The following is a 19,077-nucleotide window of genomic DNA, read 5'->3' as shown; positions in this document are numbered from 1 at the left end:
TCAAGAATAATAAAAGATTTATGTATTCGCATAGATAATTTAGACAAGAAAGGTTTAACTCATATAAAACTTGGAAAAATTAACAATATTAAAATTTTAAAAATGAAACGAACAAAAAAAAATCTAAATTATGCCATATCTTCAACGATTCATTTTAAATCCTCGCTCGATAAATTTCAGTTCCGACGATTTTCCCTCGCTTATCAACTGGACATAATTGTACCTGCACAAAACTGAATACACCTGTTGAATTTTTGAAAGCAAGGAAAATAACACTCATACCGAGAATATCGTTAAAAGCCCGTGCTATGTTCAGTTTATTTATGGGTCTCTGAGAGACCTCTTCTAATGTGCATCGTCCCTTTATAAAAACTTTGTGTACGATATCTTGTTGACGAGACTGTTCGGTCACAACAGGCACCGGTACGGAATCGACAGTCTGTTGGGCTATGGTAAGAGCAGACACGGTTAGCTCGCCTGACGGGAGATCAGTCGGCAAAGTTATAAAGTCTAGTTCTTTTTCGAATTGAGGTTCCATATCAGCGCTGAAGATGTTGTAGATATTTAATGAAAATCAAAGCGTTTAATTTACTCACAGTTTGCGCTTTTTCCTCGGCGAAACAGCCAGCTCTTCAACTGTTACATGCATTACTTCTTCCACAGTTTTCTGACTATAATTTTAAAATATCATTAAAAGATAATTTGTATTCTGCAAACATTACGCAATTTCTGTTTCTTTTCTTATCACGGGAGTTGATGCTAGTAATGGTTCAGGCACCTGCGTTTCAGTAGGAAGCTGAAGAGTGTCAGCGATAACGTGCACTTCAGCAACAGGCTGCTCTTCAACTCGCTCTTCTAACAAAGGGGGGATAACTGTTGCTTCAGTCAAAAATTCTGCGGGAGGTGTTACTCGTCCAGATTTTCTTTGCAGAGGCAGAGAATCACGCAAACTCGCTCCTTCAGAAGTTTTGCGACGCTTCACTAAATCTCTGTCATCTCTGATTAGGTACATGTTGACCAAATTTGTTAAATTGGGAACTTTTATGTTAACTTCGGGCAACGGACAAGGATTTATGTCGATCCATTCGACTTCATTTGGCTAAAAATACAACGTCGAAAAGAGAAAATAAATCTTCACGTACTCACTTCACAACGGTTGATCCTTACTACCCTCGATTGTTTTACATTGATTACGAGTTTTGCCAAATCCTCGTCGTTTTTCTTTCGTATCCTACGAAGCTTTACCATCGAACGTGGTATGAATACAAAGACATATTTTTTTTCTTTGACTCACCTGAATTTGTGTATCTCTGTCCTCCACAGCTCCTATTTGCATTTGCCCTAAAATCGGACGCGCTCGAGTTATCGATTCGATTTTTCTCAATTTTTCTCCAAGCTGTTGCACTTCTTCCGATTGTTCAACGCGAAATTCTTGTACCTCAGCTGGAGTTTCAACTGCAACCTGTGAAGTTTGGATTGAAAGACTGTCTGGTTCTCCACGAGGAGCCCTTTTGGAAGGTTCCACTTGGGCAGAAACATGTACTTGAGCTTCCACAGTGATGGTTCTGGGAGCACCTTCGGATTCAGTTGAGGACGTAACTTTTGAGGCAAGTTCCACGGGAACCACCTTTTCTTGTACCACAGGTACCACTGTCTCTTCGCCCACTTTGGAAGATGGTGGTTGCGGTACACCTTCTTGTTCTCTAAATACATTTAACGTTTTTATTTAAAGGAATTAAAAATTATTCCAAATCACAACAGACCTTACAAATTCTGGTAGTGGCTCGCCTTCAAGAGGCTGGAAAACACCTAGAATTCCGAATTCTTCATGCGCCAACTCCTACATAATCAACCAATGACAAAAAAGTTAAAGCACACTTTAATACAATACCCCGTGAGGAACGTGAGCTTCCCTCAAAGTAACTTCATCTGCGCGCGCTTCAAGGACAGCTGGCTCCACTGCTAATTCTGCAAACTCAACTTGTCCAGCTTCTTGAGCTTTAATGTCAGCCACAAGTTGTTCCAGCTGACTCTGTGGAGTACTCTTTTCAGTACGACGTCGCTTCTTGGTTCTTGTTTTAGGAACAGGTGACGGAGGTGTCTCCATTATACCTAAATATCAGTTAGGTTGTACCTACTTTACCAAGTAAATTAATATGACATACCTAATCTGAAAAATAAAAAAAATTGCAATATAATTACTTAACTGTATTTACTGTACTTACGAAATTATTGCTGGAGTAGTAAAAACTGTTAACACTTTTACCAGATCATCTGAAGAAATACAATACATATTAAAATACTAAAAATATGCACTACCACTTACCAAGTAGATAGGTAGCTTTCTGTTTGTAAAGCTTAATGGTTCCATTTATCAATATAGCAGAAAGGCGAAGTGAAAAGCGTGATCGAGGTGAATCCGACTCAGAACACACGTATTCAGCGATATCGTCACTATTAAAAATGATTCTGTTAGAGAGAGTCTGCATAGTGAAATAATTACCATAATTTTCCAATATTGAGTTCAAGAACATTTTTCTTGTTTACGTGTTGAACACCACGAAGCCCTGCAACCCATGCAATTCCAAAATGAGCTTTGTGCTGTCGATTCAATAAAATTAAATTGAAAAACATTTTCCTAAGATTATTCTCAGCTGGAAATGGAATAAAGTTAAACGTATGTAAATGTCATGCCATAAAACTTCTTGTACTTAAGATTCAGTTCACTTAACTGTTAACTCAGTTAAAAATTATGGAGTAGTTTTTCAAAAAACAACTGACTTTCGAGTTTCCACAAATCTTTAAGCCGACGCCAAAATTGCGCCTCTTTTGCAGTGCAACCTTGAAGGTGCAACAACGTTGTATCACGAAAGTTCCTAGACTTTTTATTAAAATTATGTTTTAATTCAAGCCAAGGTAATAATTTTTGGAAATTTTTTCAAGTGTTTTCATTGATACAATTGGTATAAAAATGTTTTCATTGATACAATTGGTATAAAAATCAAAACAAATTATGGTCTCCAGAATGTTTATTATCGTTTTCATACAAAAGAAAAACTTAATCCAGTTTTATATTGACGTAAGTAACGTGAGTTTTTCATTTAATTGCAATTGAGTTTTAATAAGTTGTGACAAAGTGATCACCATTAACAAGTCTTTAACATTACTGTTGAACATTTCTGAAAACTGTTCGTTACTCATGTGAGGTACAGAATTAATCAAATCAAGTAGAGCCCTTCCAACAGCATTATTGGACTGAACTTTTCCTGCTAAAACATCTTCCACATAAGACAAAACCTGGTCTAAGAGAACTCCCATTTTTGATCCTGCTTCTGAAACCTGCAACAAATCAGAATTTGATCTTTCAAAAATTATTGTAGAGAAAGGGCTGTATGATTTCCCTTTCATTAAAGTTAAAGAACGTCGTTAAATTGCTTTGTCTCCTAACATAGTGCTTGGCATATACTCTCACTTTGTCTAATCAATTACTTAGCTAATAAAAGGCTTAACGAATGGGAAATCATACGGTCCAGTGTTGTATGCACGACACTCCTTAAAAAGTCCCTTTATTAAAATTAGATTACTGTACAACTCAAAATAGTTAAAACACCAACCTGTGCTAAATCAAGCATAGGATGAACATTCCTGGACCTGCCACCTCCAGCTCCTAGAGTCTTTTGACATAATTGCAATCCAAAAATTTCAGGGTCATAGCAAGTAACATCAATTGGAATAGAAGTAAACATGCAACCTTGTTTTCCATTAGGAACTCCCAGTGACACACACACATAAGCCTTGAGGCCCATTCGACCTCCTTGCAAACTTGTGTCTAAAGTTACATGAACTGGATTGTTGCATTCTCTAGCATAATATTCATGAATCACAGAACTGTGATTAGTAACTTCATGTCCAGTCGCCCACCAACCTACAATGGACTCATTCGAGTTAACCCTACGGTTTAAATCATGAACGTCCATAGCATAATTCAGTTCAGCTTCAACTTGGTCCACAGTTTCTTTATGGGGAACGCAAAAACAATTGATCACTTCGACAATCCCTTTATCCACGTTACCTGTAACGCCACAGTAAATATTTAAAAAAAAAAATTGAAAACAGACGTTTGACGTTTAGAGGTTAGATAATCGTCACATGTCTCAATTTTGGTTTTTAGCTCAATATGAAAATGCAGATTTCACACGTACCCAATAACGTTCCAATAACTCGATGAGAGTCCGCATTTCTTCGTTCGTACGCGTCCACAATTTGGAACAAAACGACAGGATGTACCTTAACCTGCAGATTGAGCGCCATTTTAATGACGAACGCGTTGGAACTTAATGCGCAAACGCACCAATGTCAAATTTCATCGCTGCCAACATTGCAACTCAGAGAATCCCTAGTTTGCATTCAAATCTGTGAAATCCATCGTTTTGTTTCAGTGATAAATCCGCAAAATTTTGTGAATTTTGTCCGGGTTTTCGCATGGATTTACTAAAATTGATCCACGTTTCGATTGGTGTGCTGTTTGTTGTGTTTGAATTTGTGTTTGTGGTAAAATTGGCACGTCCAAGTTTGACTTTTAGTATTGATGGCTCGGATCAAAATGGTTTCGCGGCCCACCACTGGCTGTGTATATGCGTTGTTTTGGTATATCCGCAATGCAGGCGTGCCGGATTTATACCACTTTGTAGTGTGTGCATCTTGGATATTTCTGGATAAGACTTAGAACCGGATAAGGTGGGTGTAAATATCAAAAAGAAAAATCACAAACCGTACCCCTCCCCCGCCTTTTTCCCAATTCAAATTCAATTGTTTATTATTGACAAGCGATAGCTACTAGATTGTCACGCTGCGATATTTCCACGTATTTTCCTATTTTCCCCAATACATTTGGTAATTTCACGAGGGTCACCTTCGTTAAACCCGAAAGTGAACCATGCCCCACCGTTCCTAACCCAAAATAACCACTAAATCGGCGAAAAAACTCAGAGGTCAAACACCCCAATTACTTCCAATATTATCAATTTGAGCACCTCGAATCGTGTTTTAGGCACGAAAATGGACACTGACAGCTCCGAAGATACCTCTTCAGATTACACGACAGAATCCTCAGATGATGATGGAATGGAAACAGCTGAAATATGTGGAACCAAATTGCAGTTACCTCAAGGGCTTTGTGAAAGAAAAGATATATTTCACATGGTTTTATCCAGCGAAACATGGAATTCACTATCAGATAATAATAAGCAACATTTACAAACTTTCCTACCTAATTTTCCTGAAAATGATGATGAAGAGAAGAACAAAACCCTCCAAAAGCTATTTGACTGTGAAAGTTTTAGGTTCAACAGCCCTTTAGAGAAATTTCATGAGGATTTGAAAGCAGGTTATTTTCGTCCAGATATTGCCAACATGCGCAAAATTATCAAGAAAGCTCAGAAAAAAGAAGCTTTGTATCGCTACAGAAAATCTAGGGCAAAACTCAAGCAGGACGTGGTCGAATCTCAAAGAAAATTAATTAATCAAATAAATAACTTGCCGCCGGGAGTGGAACCGAAAATCGAAAAAATTCAAGACCCTAATTTAAATTACATCGTCCATCGAACAAAACGAAGATACTACCAAATTTTAGCATCAATCCAAGCCAAGACGGAAGATAATTACTGTTCACCTGACGAAAACTACCCCGAAGGCCCTCCTGTTTCACTTTCGCGGAAACAGCGTCGTCATCTGAACAGTATTCGAAATAGCTACACCTCAAACTCGGACATTTACATTTCAACAATGTCAACCAAATCTAATGGGTTGGATTTAGAGAAATACATAACACCTCTACGTAATCCATTTTACATTACGGATGAAACTTATAAGACCCTCGTCTCTCAACACAAGCGAAGAAAATTAGAACGGTGTGAAGACTCCGAATACAGCACTAAAGGTGTAACTTTATCAGACATTGTAAATAGGACCCAGTTGCCTTATATCAAAAATTTGACGTTCACACACAAGCATCACGACAATAAATTAGCTAAGAAGAAAAAGAAGGAAGTGAGAGTAAATACCCAATCACCAAATAATTACACAGGACACAGTTCAAATTCCGAAATTGAATCGGATTCTGACTCTTTTGTTGATGCAGTGACTGTGAATCACGTGAAAAAAGTCAAAACGAACAGAAACGTGAAAACGACTCCGAAAAATGTGAAAAGTGAGGTGAAAACCGAATTGTTCACAGCTCCCAAACCAGACACGTCTCCTGATCCCAACCCTGTTGTGGTTAAACCGAATGCTTTCCCACAATACGGGAAAATCACACCCGTGACTATTTCAGATCTTGAAGGCATTGATATGATGGAAATTCCGATCGATTTAGATAATTCTGATATTGACATTCTGGAATTGAACAATAAACCGGAATTAATGCAGGAAACGCACTCGAATTTCCTGTCGCTTATTAGAGACATCATCTGTTCAACAAACGAACACAGAATGAATTTAAGCACGTTAGAGGAACGATTAAAATCGTGGCAAGAAAATCCAATAAGTCCTTTGAACGATTGGTATTGTTTGTCAGATAACTGGGTTAGTTTACTGAAGAGCGCTGTGAATTTTTTGTGTGGGAATTCTCCTGAACAACCAGATGATTTTGTTCCGTACATGGAGTACAAAATTCCCGTGGAAATGTATCAGTGGATAGGAGCTGGACGCGATTCTGACGGTCTCCTAGCCCCACTTTGTCAGTATTGGTTGGAACATCGTAGCGAAGCCAAAACCAACAAGGAAAAGGATAAAGACGAGCTAGATGTTGAAGTGACGGATAGAGCACAAACACCTCCACCGCCGCGTTGTCCTACCAATTGGACAGTTAGAAAGGCAACGTGTGACGAAATCAAGGATTTTAGAGAACAAGAAAGAAAACGCTACAACAATCCTCACAAAGCATTCACGTACAGATGCAACGGTTACGAAAGTGTTGTGGGACCACTTAAGGGAATTTACAACCCATCAGTTGGTAACACTAAAGCTAGAGGTCACACGATGTTGAACGCCGACAGACCGAATTTTGTTACTATTTTATCTCTAGTAAGAGACGCCACTGCACGACTGCCCAATGGTGAGGGCACAAGAGCTGACATCTGCGAACTATTGAAAAGTTCTCAATATATTTCGAGCACCGCCCCTGACAATGTTCTTCAATCAGTTGTGAGCGGAGCTTTAGATCGAATGCACACCCAATTCGATCCTTGTGTTAAATACGATCCCAAAAGGAAAATCTGGATTTATTTGCACAGAAATCGAAGCGAAGAAGATTTCGAACGGATCCATCAACAGTACCAGGGCGTAAATAAAGCCAAGAAAGCCACCAATAAGAAAACACCGTCGAAACCCAAAATTAAAACTGATAAAATTGCCAATAAAGTCATCAAAAGTGAAGAAAAAGCAAAAAATGTGGTTAATAAAAACAAGAGTGGAGATAGTGGAACGTCAAAAAGTAATTCTCTTCTCATCTCGAACCAAGAGAAGATACCCTCGGCCGAAGAGAAAGAAATCAATGAAGCTTTGCAGGCGATCGTACAGAATAGGGTCTCCGCGTCGAGTCCCACGATTAAACAAAATCCTCCTAAAACTAAGAGTTTGGTTAAAATCATATCGCCTACTCAGGGCAAATCGCTCATTATACCTTCGAGTAACGCAGTAATCAAACAAGTACAAGAACAGCGAGCCACGCCTCCTAAACAACTCAACCAATCACAGATCGTCACTCAACAACTACTCCAAACCATCCAGGCCAAACAGAAACAGCAAGCCAGTCAAATGATTAAAACCGAGGGGGAGAAAAATGACGTGAAAACTACTCAACCTCAATTCATCCAAAGCATCACTCCCCAGCAGCTACAAGGCATCAAGAACGTGACTCTTGTACGAGGCGTGTCGCAGACCCAGACCGAATCCACCAAAATTGGAACTTTGCCCGAGCAAATACAAATCAAAACTCAAGCCACCTTGACTCCAGCTCAGCAGCATCAAATTCTCCAGACGATTAAACAGAAAATTTTGCCTCAAGCGACCGTTCTGAATTCACAACAGCAACAACAGATCATTTTGAAGCAAAAAGCTGTGCAAAAACAATTGGTGGGACAACAGCAGCAAGGAAAAGTCGGAATAGGTGAGGTTTGGAATGTGACAATCTGAACATCGTTTTGAGTTTTGTTTTTCAGAAGGTGCGAAAGGGGCGCTGGCGACAACGCAGAATCCAGTCGTTGCCAAAGTGTTGACGAATGCGGCTGGTCAGGTGATATCGGTGGAGAGTCTGCTGGCACATCAGAAGCAGCACGGATCGTTACCACAAGGTAGAGAGAATTGGACTACTTTAATTAAATAGTTCTGTATATGTCGTTGCAAATTTCAGGTACCACGTTAAGAGTGTCTGGTACTAAGGGAGGACCTACTAATATAATCCAGCTTACTGGTACTACAAAACAAAATCCCATCGCGCAATTCGCCGTAGGCTCTCAAAACAACATCATAATAACGAGCCAACCGAAACTAGTGGTGGCAACAAGTGCCACGACCACCACCACCACAACCACTACATGCCCACCAACGATCACCACGACTATAAGCACAACCGCTACGAAGCCGGTGGCTCGAATTTCCGCCAATAAACCGCAAACGGTGAACACGGCGAAATTTACACCCAAGATAGCCCAACAACTCATCAATGCCAAATTGATTACCACTGATGGTCAGAAGATTGTTCAACCGAAGATATTCATGGGCCAACAGAACCAAGTCAAGCTGACGACGGCTAAAAATATTTCGCTCTCGACCAAACCGGTGACGTTGGCCGCGAACGCCAACACGATCCGGATGGTGAACGCTGCCAACCTGAATTTGACACACATAGGAGGAAAACCGGTACTATTGGCGAGCAAAGGGACCACGATTCAAAACATTCAAGGACAAAATGTCATTTTACAAACGCAACCCAACACGAGCGGAGGCTCGTTGGTGTTACAGAACGCGGTCAAGGCGATACCGAGCACGCAACAGAACACGCAGAACATCAACATAATCAATCAACAGAACGTCGTTTTGGGGCCGCAGTTGAAAGTGCAAACACCGCAACAGGTGGTTTTTAGTTCGGGTGTGAAAAGTGCGCCGAGTCAAAGCATCTCTCAAGGACATATAGTGTTAGAAGGACATCCGGTTAGATTGCAGACTAGTACGGCAACTAGTACACAGAGGGTGGTGTTAGCGAGTCAAGGACAAGGGGGACAGATAGTGGCACAGCAGATATTGTTACCGGCAGGTTTTCAAGGGACAGCTATCAATATCAAGGCGTTACAAGGGGTCAAAGTTATACCGTTGGCTCAGGCACACGGTCAAGGTCGAGGTAAGGTTTTCCGTCGACGTTTGATATGGGATTAACGAGAGATTTGCAGGTGTTCAAGGACGACAAGTGTTCGCAAGGGTGATGAGCCCTGCTGTTGTCAAAGCTGCCACAGCTAGTTCAACAGATAAGGTTTCTGATCCTACAATAACATCGTCAGACTAATTTCTTGTACATATTTTAGTTTAATTTATCATGTATTAGTAAATGTAAACCTTTTTTAAAAAGTCATCAAGTAACTCAATTGTAAATTATCTCAACATGAAATTTCTGGTTATAAGATTTTTTTAAATTTATTTATCAACGTTACAGGTTGTGTGATGTAAATATTGTAATAGTCATAAATAGGTAATTGTTTAATTTATGAATGTGTAGATGCAATGCAAAAAAAACGATTACTACTTAATAAATTTAGGTAACCTTTTTATAAACAAATCTATTTTTTTAACCACTAAAAACCACTCCTACCAGTGATGCGAAATCTCATTAAAAAAAAAAAAGTGTTCTTTAAAGTGGCGAAAAAAGTCAAACAGCATCAAATTCCACAAAAATATAATTAAATGTTGCTTATACAGTATTAAACTGTCAGTTTTATTTTCCGCTTACGTAGTTACAAATTTAAAATTAAGTACCTAGTATGTACAAATTTTTTACATATTTTACATAAAGCTACGTGTAACAATGCCCATATATCGTATTTAGTCTTATACAAAATGGTCAAATTTTCATTTATCACAGCAATGATTATTTACAATATATTGCTCACTTAATTCCGACTTTTTGTTGTGCTCTTAAAAAAAGAAGAGTATTATTAAAACGCCTCCTGGTTCAACAAACGTTCCTCTTCTCTACCTTTCCAAAAGTTCTTTGTAGTGATGAAAATGAAAATGAATCCCAGGAGGCACCCGAGTCCTATAAGACCCCACCCCGTGTATTTCCCAATAGAAGGAAGAATTATGAGCAATTTGGCTTGGTTCGCCAAGTCTTTGCTCAACGTTACGTACTGTTTAAACCACATAGCGGGAATGAAATACTCTTTCACATTTTCAAGCAACCTAAAACAAATAAACTGTGATAACAGTAAAATGTAAATGCGTAGATTACATACTTTATTCTGTCGATCTTCTCGAGGTGCAGATTTATCTGTGCTCCGACCCGAGCTTGGAGAGGAATACCAGTTTCAGGTTCGATGGATATGAATAATGTATGTTCCGTTGCATTGGGTTTCATTCCGTCCACGGCATCTCTGTAGTAGGGATCAGCCAAGTAAAAGTGAGGATAAGAAATGAAAGCGGGTGCTCCGAATCTATGACAGAACGAAGTAAGAAATTTCGCGAACATTTTTGTTTCATTACTTGCACTCTGACACGTTTCGTACTCCACTCGGTACAGCATCTCCAGGACTGAAACATGCCATTTCGGGGTATTTCGTTCCGTTGTCAAAAACTTTCTCATCTCCTATAAATTTGCTACCTTCGAGTCCGAACATTTCGTCTTCACCGTTGCGAACGAGAGACAGAGTACTGAAACATCAAACACACATAGTACACTAGAGGTTAAACAACTTGAGTATTTTTTAATTGTTTTGCGCGTTGAATAAGAAGTAGAGTGCCTGCGTCATTTCGTTCATATATACATATTATTTCACATCTGTGGCTTCGGATAACCTCTAAGAACTTCATGTACTATGGCGGCCAAAAAATTTAATTTTGGCCGTCATTTTCTTGACATTCAAGTAAAGTGTAAATAACCCTTTAGGATTCGTAACCCCACTTTCGAATCTTGTCATTTTGACAATCAATTTAAACTGTTTGAATCTCAGATATTCCAAAAATCCGACATGAATAACCAAATTTGAACAATCGTACATAGATAACCTGAGGTAAACGTTCTGTGTAGTAGAAATGACAAAATAATTTTGAGTTTTGAAATTTACCACCCAAAAAATAACGTCCATAATCAAGACGGTAATCATGATGACAATAAAGTGAATATTACAATTTTTTTTTTTTTGATTTGACAGACAATCAGGGTTATTACGGTGACTCTTGGATATTGTTTATTAACGGATAAACAGAAAATAACTAAGAAAATTCGGAAGTGTGTTTATGGTGGCATATTGGTTATCTGTCCTTGATTCGTTATGTTGGAAGTTTTCAGATTATTGGAAAATAACCAATTTTACGTGTTTTGGGTATTACTGTGACAAAAGAGGTTACGACATCCAATGTTTGATATTGGAAAAATTTAAGAACGATCTGGGGTGGTCTTATTACTGTTGGATATTGGTTATTTCGTATTGTAGGTATACCTAAAAGTGAAAATGGATGTAAATTTGTTATGTCTGACTTGGTCTGACGTAAAACATGAAAAGTTTTGACATTTTTCTGGTTTTGGTAACATCAAAATTGACAATAAGAAGGATGAATGAAAGTGTAGAAAACTTGATGTAGATACTAGATTTTTTTGCAATCGACTGTAATTGTCGTTTGTTGGCACAGACTATGCCTTTAAAATTAGCTTGACGTTTCGTTTTGACAAGTGGTGACATTTATCAAAATCCGTTCACACAGGAGAAAATTCTCAATTTCTGACAGTGTCGAACAAAAAAAACATTTAAATGACGTCAAATGTTAGACAAATGGTTAACGAAAAAGATAAAATAAAACTTCTGAAAACATGAGTGGAAGCTTCAGTTATCGTAAGTTATAACCACGATGATGAGACATTTTGCCGAAACTCCAACAAACAAAGTTGTGTGTAGTAAATCTATTTATCCAACATTCAATAGTAATATCGTGTTTTACTAGTTAGTTTTAATTGAGTAAACTGGGCTATAACTAGTCTGTTGTTTTAACCCACGTTGCCATTTGCACCGTGGGTTATAACATACATAACCCACGTTGCCATTAGCACCGTGGGTTATTAACGTTCATAACCCATCGGGAGCAGAATTTCATCAATAATGTCATTATCTAAAAATTTTGGAATATTGGATAAAACGTTGTATGGCATACGTGGGTTATTAAGTACTACCCACTCGAGGTAATAACCTACTCGGGCAAGCCCTCGTAGGTTACAAATACCTCTCGTGGGTAATATCTTAAATAACCCACTTATACCATAAATAACTATTACCATTTTCGTCCTTCTCGTTTGAAAAATGAGATTCTATTTTCATAAATACGGCATTCTTCAGTAAAAACATTTTTTAAATAAAATGAGGCAAATGTCACTATTGACAAGTGACAGTTTATTAAGTTAAGCTGCATGTTTTCAGAAATTTTGCTTTTTATAGCCGCCCTGTTTTTTCTGATCAAATTGTATTTTTTGGAAGACCTTTTTATTCTAGCATGACATTGACATGTCATTCATGTCAAATAAAATCGTAAATCCCTAAAAATATTGCCTGATTCTTTAGGTTGGAGACACTGGAGAACGCAACTTCGTATCGTGTTTCTATCCAACATCTGAAATTTACCAAGGTCACTTAAGCGTTACCAATGTGGACACCATAATAGGGAATATTTTAATTATTGAAATATTTCAATTTCCAATGTTGCTTTCCTTTCAATATTGGTAAATAACCAATGGTCACCATAATAAGCCTGAATGACGGCCAAAATTTTTTGGCCGGCATAGTACGTCCAAAGTGATGTAACGAAAACGACCGCGGACAAGAACGAACCCTCTTCTTGTGATAGTCAATGGTAGGTATACAGTCCAGACGTACACTTTCTGTACGAAGTGAACGTCGTGTAAAAAGTGGGCGTATAGCAACAAATAAATGATAATATAAAAATAGTACTTTTAAAGGAATTATCGTTATTTGATAGATTACTAACTATCAATTTATCATTACAGGATGACAATGATAAATAAATCCGGTCTTGACACCGTGTTCCTGTTTTATAATGATAATGATTAAAATTAATATGCATGATTGGCCAACATACAATTTAAGTACCTACTTGGCAATAAATAAAATATGATATTCTATAAACTGATGAATTTCCTCAGTTATGATTCTAGGAGTAGTTCTGCAACTATTCAGAAAAATGACAACATGTGGGGATTATCAATCTTGCTAATGGCAATTTTGAATAAAAATTTGGCAGACATGATTACGGTTATCCGTCAGAGCTGCAAATCCATGGTGTTGTAGCAATTTAATAAGGGTAAGGTAAGGTTAATAAAGGTAAGACTTGATAAGACATTGCAAATTCAAAACCATGACAACTGATATTGTTGAAGCATTATATTTGCCGTTTCGTTATACCGGGTGTCTCACAGAGTGTGGTATATGTTATTTAAACCAGGAGCGCGTTCATAAAATATGGGCGAAGGTAGAGTGTGGGGAATATCACGTGACTGCAGTGTCACTCCGGCATTATGAACGGAATCGGCTAAACGCGTGTTTTTTGTTTTTGTAAATGTCAACATTGTCAACTCACATTTAATTGTCATCTATTTAACTACCTGCTTAAATGAAGATCAACAGATTAAAAATGCAATTTGACGAAAGAAAAAGAAAATTAATTGTTTCTGAGGCAATTTGTTCTGCATAAAAACGTTTTTTCCTTGTAAATTTGTTATCACCGGATTCAATACAGGAAGGGGAAGAAGAGAATATAAGTGTGGTTGCACAAGGAATACCTTTAAGAATTGGATATGTTGAACGGATTGCACCGGGGTTAACCAACAGATAATTTCAAATGCACTGCAGTCAGCCATTCCAGTTTCGAAAATTTTGTCCCCATTATTGAAAACATAATTAAAAAATGTATAAAAACACCTCAGAACATATTTTTTTCACGCAGCCGCCGCTTCACTGCCGCCAGATATTTGACAAACGTCAAATCTGACGTATGGGTAATTTCTCCCGCACCGCTAGACATCGGTAACATGGGCACACTCCTTGTGTCACTCTAAACATTTGTGAACGATCTGGGGTAGTGTGATTATTCCCCCAATTTTAATTTGTGAACGGCGTTTGGGTGACCCAAGGGTAACCTTTATACCTACCCAGAGTATTTATGAACGGGCTCCTGTAGTTGATCCGCAAGTGAAGTTTCTTCAAAAAATATTTCAGTGTCCTAAGTTTAACCGTGTGGGCACAAGAGCAATTTGAAAATTTTGTATATGTGGCCACTGTTTGGAATTGGGTCAATGTCAAAGTCGCAGTAGGTAGTTTTTTATTTTGTTGAATGAGGTGAGCCAGGTGAGCTTATAATGATAAGCTATAACCTATACAAATGTGTATAGGTCCAACAAATAAAAACTTAGTTTTTTCGACTTTGAAACCTTATGAAACAATGGACTGAGCCGACGTCTGAAATTACCTTTCTACGCAAACTACGCGATGTCGTGTTCTGGTTTGAATCACCCTCTACTAATGGAAAACTGTATAATGCATTCATTTTTGTAATGACGAACTAACTGGAACTTTTTTTTTGTTAAATTTTTTTACAAAATATATGAAAATTCGGCAGTTGGCAATGATTTCAAATGTCATATTACTGTCACTGCCAAAATGAATGAATTTCCAAAACGGAGTAAAGCATCAATAAGCAAGCAGACGAAGCAGCACATTTTAAAGGCTTTCAACAAAATTAAGAAAGAAATTACTCATGGAGACAATGGAAACGTAAATACGTAAAGTACAAAATTGTAGAAGCAGTGGCGAATGTTTTTTCGGTAAATCCTAATCTAAAAAAAAACTCTTCCTAAGTGTTGCACAGACTTCAGTCCCAGAAGTGTGTATAGAATTTTCAATGAAGGACAAGAACAAGGCTTTTGGGAAACTTTAGCATCCATGACATATCCACAAATATTGTTAATTTGGTTGAGGATTAGGATTCGGACTTGGAAAACAGCGACGATGACGAGGATCAGTAGCAAAATGCAAAATTATTTCATTGTTACGTTCAACTGCCTTTTCGTATTTGTGTAGTGCAACTTTGCTTTTTTCTTCAAAATAATTAGACACATTTAGTTTCACTATATTTTGAATTGGACCAGTTTTGACAGAACAAATGACGTGACCCATAACCTCCTAACTTTTTAAAAGCCCAAATTCGCGGTAAAAAGATGTGTTTACAAGACAAAAGTTACTAAATTTAGTAACTCTGGTTCGTCATTACAAAAGTGAATTGATTATATAATTGATTTCATATAAATGTTCATCAAGTGAGCTGTGCATGTGTAAAAGCACCTTTAATTTAGTTACATTACAAAAGTCACATTTTTGAAGGTCATGTCCAATAAATCGTTACTTGGTAAAAATACAAGGACAAAAACAAATAAGAATTCTTTAATTTAATCAGTAAAAAGGCGTAACATTGCTTTTGAAAGCAGCAATGTTAAAATGCACAACAAAACTGAAAAATTAGTCAAATCGAGTTCGCGCAGAACAAGCAACTTTGAAAGTCAAAATCACCAGCTTTAGCTTTAATACCAACAGAAAATCAGATTTTCATGGCTTGCGTAGATGCACATTTATATGAAATTGAGTATATACATTCGTGTGTATACAGGGTGACTTTGAAAGTTGGCATCTATTTTAACCAGTGGTAGAACTCCACAATATGTAACGATTGAGCCAATAATGTCTTATACAAATGTTGATATTTTTCGAGAAAAAGGGACTAAAATTTTTTCAAAAGAAGTTTGGGAGCTACTGAATTTTATGAAAAACAGGTATTTGTACAACTAGTTATGAAAGTCATACTTTTTTTCACGAATTTGCAGATTGATTAACGAGGGCGTAACCCGAGTTAATCAAGCAAATAAGTGAAAAAAAAAGTGACTTTCATATCGTGTTGTTTTTTCACTTATAATATCCCGATGCATAGATTCTATCCGAAAATTTTTTTGTCTTCGACTCGGGCGATTAATAACTTTGTCAGCAATGCACGAAAATAAAATTTTCAGGATATGAATCTATGCAAAGGGATATTAGCAGTGACGGCTCGTGTTAACTTTTTGATAGGCATCCGCGTGACAAATGTAGGTTCATAATTAAAAAAATGTTACATAGTAAAACTAACAAGTGCAAGTGCACTTGGCTGCCCGTTAACCATATATTTTTCTGGTACAGAGTTTTAGAAAACGCGCGATTATGACCACTTTTCGATTGTATTACCTAAATCAACCATTGAGGGTTGTGGAACTGGCAATTTCTTCACAAATATTTTGTCATCATAAGACAATGTATGAAATTTATTTACCAATAAATAGTTAATCAAATCGGCATTGGTACTCACTACATCTTTTACATTTGCCATTGTCGGTGTGTTTACCTACTTACCACTTACACTCACAATTTAAATAATACTATAATAATTAATAACAGATTAAACACACAAAACAGAAACAAAAGACGATACGTTAAACGGTTAGGAGCAGACGTGAATTTGAAATTAAGGAATTAAACTACGCAAACGCAAACTCTAAGGTTCTCGATGATAAATAAGGTATACTCCGTACTCTGGTAGATTGCACGTTTTTTGACAGAAGACAGACACAGAAACCGGTTTGGCGGGAATTAATCTGCAGGGATACAATGGTTTTCCACATAAAGTGAAACAATTGAGATGGAGAGTTTAGTATTTTTCACTGCTTTATGTTTTGGAACTAGAATTTAAAAACGTGCAATCTATCACCGTACGGAGTATAGCGGCAACTCATTGTTTTACGGGATGTTTGTATCGTGTCACGGGATGTTTGTATCGTGTCGATTAACTTGCATAGACTCCAAATTAAGTGAGATGGAAATATTGGCGCAACCGTTGTCGTTACCTTAGCAAACTCAGTTTAGCAACAGCTGTCGGCCAAATTAACTTTTGCCGGGGTTGTGTGAAACGAGCTAAGCTATCCGTTACAAGTTACAGCAACATAACTTAAGATTGGTGAGACGAGACAGCTGGACGTACTTCTGAATGTATTCATCGTTTCAAAATCGCAGTGCAAAGATTAGTCTGTGTGCACTCGGCAAATACGTCACTGGCCGACCCTTCCCCTTCCTTGGCAGAATGTATTTATTACCTATTTAATAAACACTTGCCGCAGGAGCCTAGGAACGGCTTTGTCAATTATTGTCGTAGTTTTGTAAATATTCGTATGCATTTAATTTTTGTAATGGTGAAAAAATAACTTTAACTTCAATATCTAATTTAAATTGGTCTTTACTGAGGCAATTAAAAAAAAACGATGAAGGCGAACAGACATATTGAAATTCAGTATCCAGTCGCTATCACCATCTTTGTTGTCTCACAGTGACGTCACTGTGCGACAAAGAAGATCCTTATTGTAAAGGTCTATTATAACCTAAAATAGATTTATTATGACAAATCACAATATTGCCAACTAAAATGTCAGATTTTCATAGATAGACGAATTTGAAACAATCGTGAATGGTATATATCGCGTGTTCAAATGAAATCCTGGGCTGAGTAGGCGTTGGAAAAATTAAACCGTCTAGAACAGTGTAAAGTTTGAATTTCCCGCCGTTTGACACGAATGACATTTGTTTATGTTTAATCGCAACATAATTAAACATGTTTGTTTTCAGCAAAGGGTGCCCTTAGATATTTGCTTCGAGAATAGGAATCGTTACGTTATTCTATTTTTGATGCAAAACATTGCAAAGAAAGAAAAAAAAGAAAAAAATTTTCGCTCTAAATTTTAGGTTAGCTGTCAACATGCTCCAATTAATCTACGCTTTAAAAAAGCACAACAATTGACGGTTTCCAACGCCTTCTCAGCCCAGGATTTCATTTGAACACTCGATATTTAGTATTTGAAAAGGTTTTCGGACGATGACAGAACTGATATGATCCTACTTACCCATTATTTTTGTGATTTTAGTTGCTTATTATTGTTATTAAATCATACTAAAAAAAAGGATATTTATGCATTAAGGGAGATATGAACATGATTTTTAACAATAAACACTGAACTTTTCAGCCTGTATTTGAAGAAAACGCACTTCAAACAGTGCACCTTCAGACCAATGTATCTTTATGGTGGGAGTCCCGATTTTTTTTTTATTTCCATATTTGGACTACTGAAGTAATCCCCTACAACGCTCTGAATTTGGAATTCGCGGATTTTGAGACACCCTGTAAAGAATATGACGCTCAAATTTCAAAAAGACACCTTTAAAGGTGGCAAAAAATGTAATAAATCGACTTCTTTATTTTTGAGGTGTACTCCTTAATTTTGAAATTAACTGTACTTATACAGGGTTATTATAAATAATAACTCAATATTTTTGGATTCAATCGTTAATTTAAAAAAAATAAATAAATTTGTTATCACCCGATTTTTCGGCAAAAATTCCATAACATGGGCATGGCCTGCTTCGACTACAATAATTTATAATAACCCTACAGGGTTATTATTGTACACAATATAGAAGACATTTTCGCAGTTTTAAGAATTCTTGTATGTCTGTCTGGTTCTTGTTTGAATTTACTGGAATCAAAAACTAATGAATTGATTTCATTCAAACAAAGTTAATTGAGAAGTGAATATTCCTGATTCTGTTCTGTACTTTGTTTCATCACGATATGACGCCAGAGATACGACAAATCTTTGCTGCGATTATTTTTATTTCGTCGATTTTAATTTAAGCGGTGTGTGGTCCTGTCAGCTCAAGCTCTTAAAAACTGATTGAAATT

The 19,077-nt window shown here is 37.2% G+C and overlaps 4 protein-coding genes across 12 annotated transcripts in view; 1 reads left to right on the top strand and 3 right to left on the bottom strand.

Moving 5' to 3' along the window:
* LOC138132624 (titin-like) lies at window positions 1-2,110 on the bottom strand. 2 transcript variants are annotated; one of them, XM_069050206.1, is made up of 8 exons: window positions 1,892-2,110; window positions 1,764-1,840; window positions 1,295-1,703; window positions 1,147-1,239; window positions 723-1,099; window positions 597-671; window positions 283-545; window positions 1-233 (listed from the first exon to the last, which is right to left on the bottom strand). In XM_069050206.1, the coding sequence occupies exons 1-8, from the start codon at window positions 2,105-2,107 to the stop codon at window positions 142-144; spliced, it is 1,602 nt and encodes a 533-aa protein (XP_068906307.1). In that variant the 5' UTR covers window positions 2,108-2,110; the 3' UTR covers window positions 1-141. The 2 variants fall into 2 exon arrangements, with proteins under 2 accessions (XP_068906307.1, XP_068906306.1); XM_069050205.1 differs by having other exon boundaries at window positions 1-545.
* Window positions 2,111-3,011: 901 nt separating this feature from the next.
* Window positions 3,012-4,361, bottom strand: eIF3f1 (eukaryotic translation initiation factor 3 subunit f1). The gene is made up of 3 exons (XM_069050219.1): window positions 4,203-4,361; window positions 3,615-4,072; window positions 3,012-3,339 (listed from the first exon to the last, which is right to left on the bottom strand). Exons 1-3 carry the CDS (start codon window positions 4,309-4,311, stop codon window positions 3,070-3,072), a joined length of 837 nt encoding a protein of 278 aa, XP_068906320.1. The 5' UTR covers window positions 4,312-4,361; the 3' UTR covers window positions 3,012-3,069.
* Window positions 4,362-4,585: 224 nt separating this feature from the next.
* On the top strand, window positions 4,586-9,829 carry LOC138132619 (nuclear factor related to kappa-B-binding protein). 3 transcript variants are annotated; one of them, XM_069050191.1, is made up of 5 exons: window positions 4,586-4,737; window positions 5,051-8,167; window positions 8,223-8,351; window positions 8,411-9,397; window positions 9,447-9,829. In XM_069050191.1, the coding sequence occupies exons 2-5, from the start codon at window positions 5,059-5,061 to the stop codon at window positions 9,557-9,559; spliced, it is 4,338 nt and encodes a 1,445-aa protein (XP_068906292.1). In that variant the 5' UTR covers window positions 4,586-4,737; window positions 5,051-5,058; the 3' UTR covers window positions 9,560-9,829. The 3 variants fall into 3 exon arrangements, with proteins under 3 accessions (XP_068906292.1, XP_068906290.1, XP_068906291.1); XM_069050189.1 differs by having other exon boundaries at window positions 8,220-8,351; XM_069050190.1 differs by lacking the exon at window positions 4,586-4,737 and adding an exon at window positions 4,812-4,991 and having other exon boundaries at window positions 8,220-8,351.
* Window positions 9,830-9,929: 100 nt separating this feature from the next.
* The window catches only part of LOC138132625 (protein croquemort-like), a 53,194-nt gene continuing 44,046 nt past the window's right edge, over window positions 9,930-19,077 (bottom strand). For 5 of the 6 annotated variants that reach the window (XM_069050210.1, XM_069050208.1, XM_069050207.1 and 2 more), the window contains exons 6-9: window positions 10,750-10,917; window positions 10,503-10,700; window positions 10,247-10,449; window positions 9,930-10,184 (exon numbers count right to left, since the gene is read on the bottom strand). In XM_069050210.1, coding sequence (XP_068906311.1) covers window positions 10,120-10,184; window positions 10,247-10,449; window positions 10,503-10,700; window positions 10,750-10,917 — 634 coding nt within the window. In that variant the 3' untranslated portion in view covers window positions 9,930-10,119. Of the gene's footprint in view, window positions 10,450-10,502; window positions 10,701-10,749; window positions 10,918-19,077 lie in introns of all 6 variants that reach the window. The other variant, XM_069050213.1, reaches the window with a different exon arrangement.

Source organism: Tenebrio molitor, chromosome 6, assembly GCF_963966145.1.
Source record: "Tenebrio molitor chromosome 6, icTenMoli1.1, whole genome shotgun sequence".
Classification (NCBI taxonomy): domain Eukaryota; kingdom Metazoa; phylum Arthropoda; class Insecta; order Coleoptera; family Tenebrionidae; genus Tenebrio; species Tenebrio molitor.
This window is presented reverse-complemented; position numbering and strand designations above follow the sequence as displayed.

Excerpts from the sequence above, each read along its gene's own strand:
- LOC138132624 (XM_069050205.1), bottom strand. The coding sequence starts at position 2,107 with ATGGAGACACCTCCGTCACCTGTTCCTAAAACAAGAACCAAGAAGCGA. Across the intron at positions 1,841-1,891 it reads AAGCTCACGTTCCTCACGGG|GAGTTGGCGCATGAAGAATT; the intron begins GTATTGTATTAA and ends TTGATTATGTAG. Across the intron at positions 1,240-1,294 it reads ACAGAGATACACAAATTCAG|CTTCGTAGGATACGAAAGAA; the intron begins GTGAGTCAAAGA and ends TCGATGGTAAAG.
- LOC138132619 (XM_069050189.1), top strand. The coding sequence starts at position 5,059 with ATGGACACTGACAGCTCCGAAGATACCTCTTCAGATTACACGACAGAA. Across the intron at positions 8,352-8,410 it reads GCACGGATCGTTACCACAAG|GTACCACGTTAAGAGTGTCT; the intron begins GTAGAGAGAATT and ends TGCAAATTTCAG. Across the intron at positions 9,398-9,446 it reads GGCACACGGTCAAGGTCGAG|GTGTTCAAGGACGACAAGTG; the intron begins GTAAGGTTTTCC and ends AGAGATTTGCAG.
- eIF3f1 (XM_069050219.1), bottom strand. The coding sequence starts at position 4,311 with ATGGCGCTCAATCTGCAGGTTAAGGTACATCCTGTCGTTTTGTTCCAA. Across the intron at positions 4,073-4,202 it reads AGTTATTGGAACGTTATTGG|GTAACGTGGATAAAGGGATT; the intron begins GTACGTGTGAAA and ends GTGGCGTTACAG. Across the intron at positions 3,340-3,614 it reads CTATGCTTGATTTAGCACAG|GTTTCAGAAGCAGGATCAAA; the intron begins GTTGGTGTTTTA and ends GATTTGTTGCAG.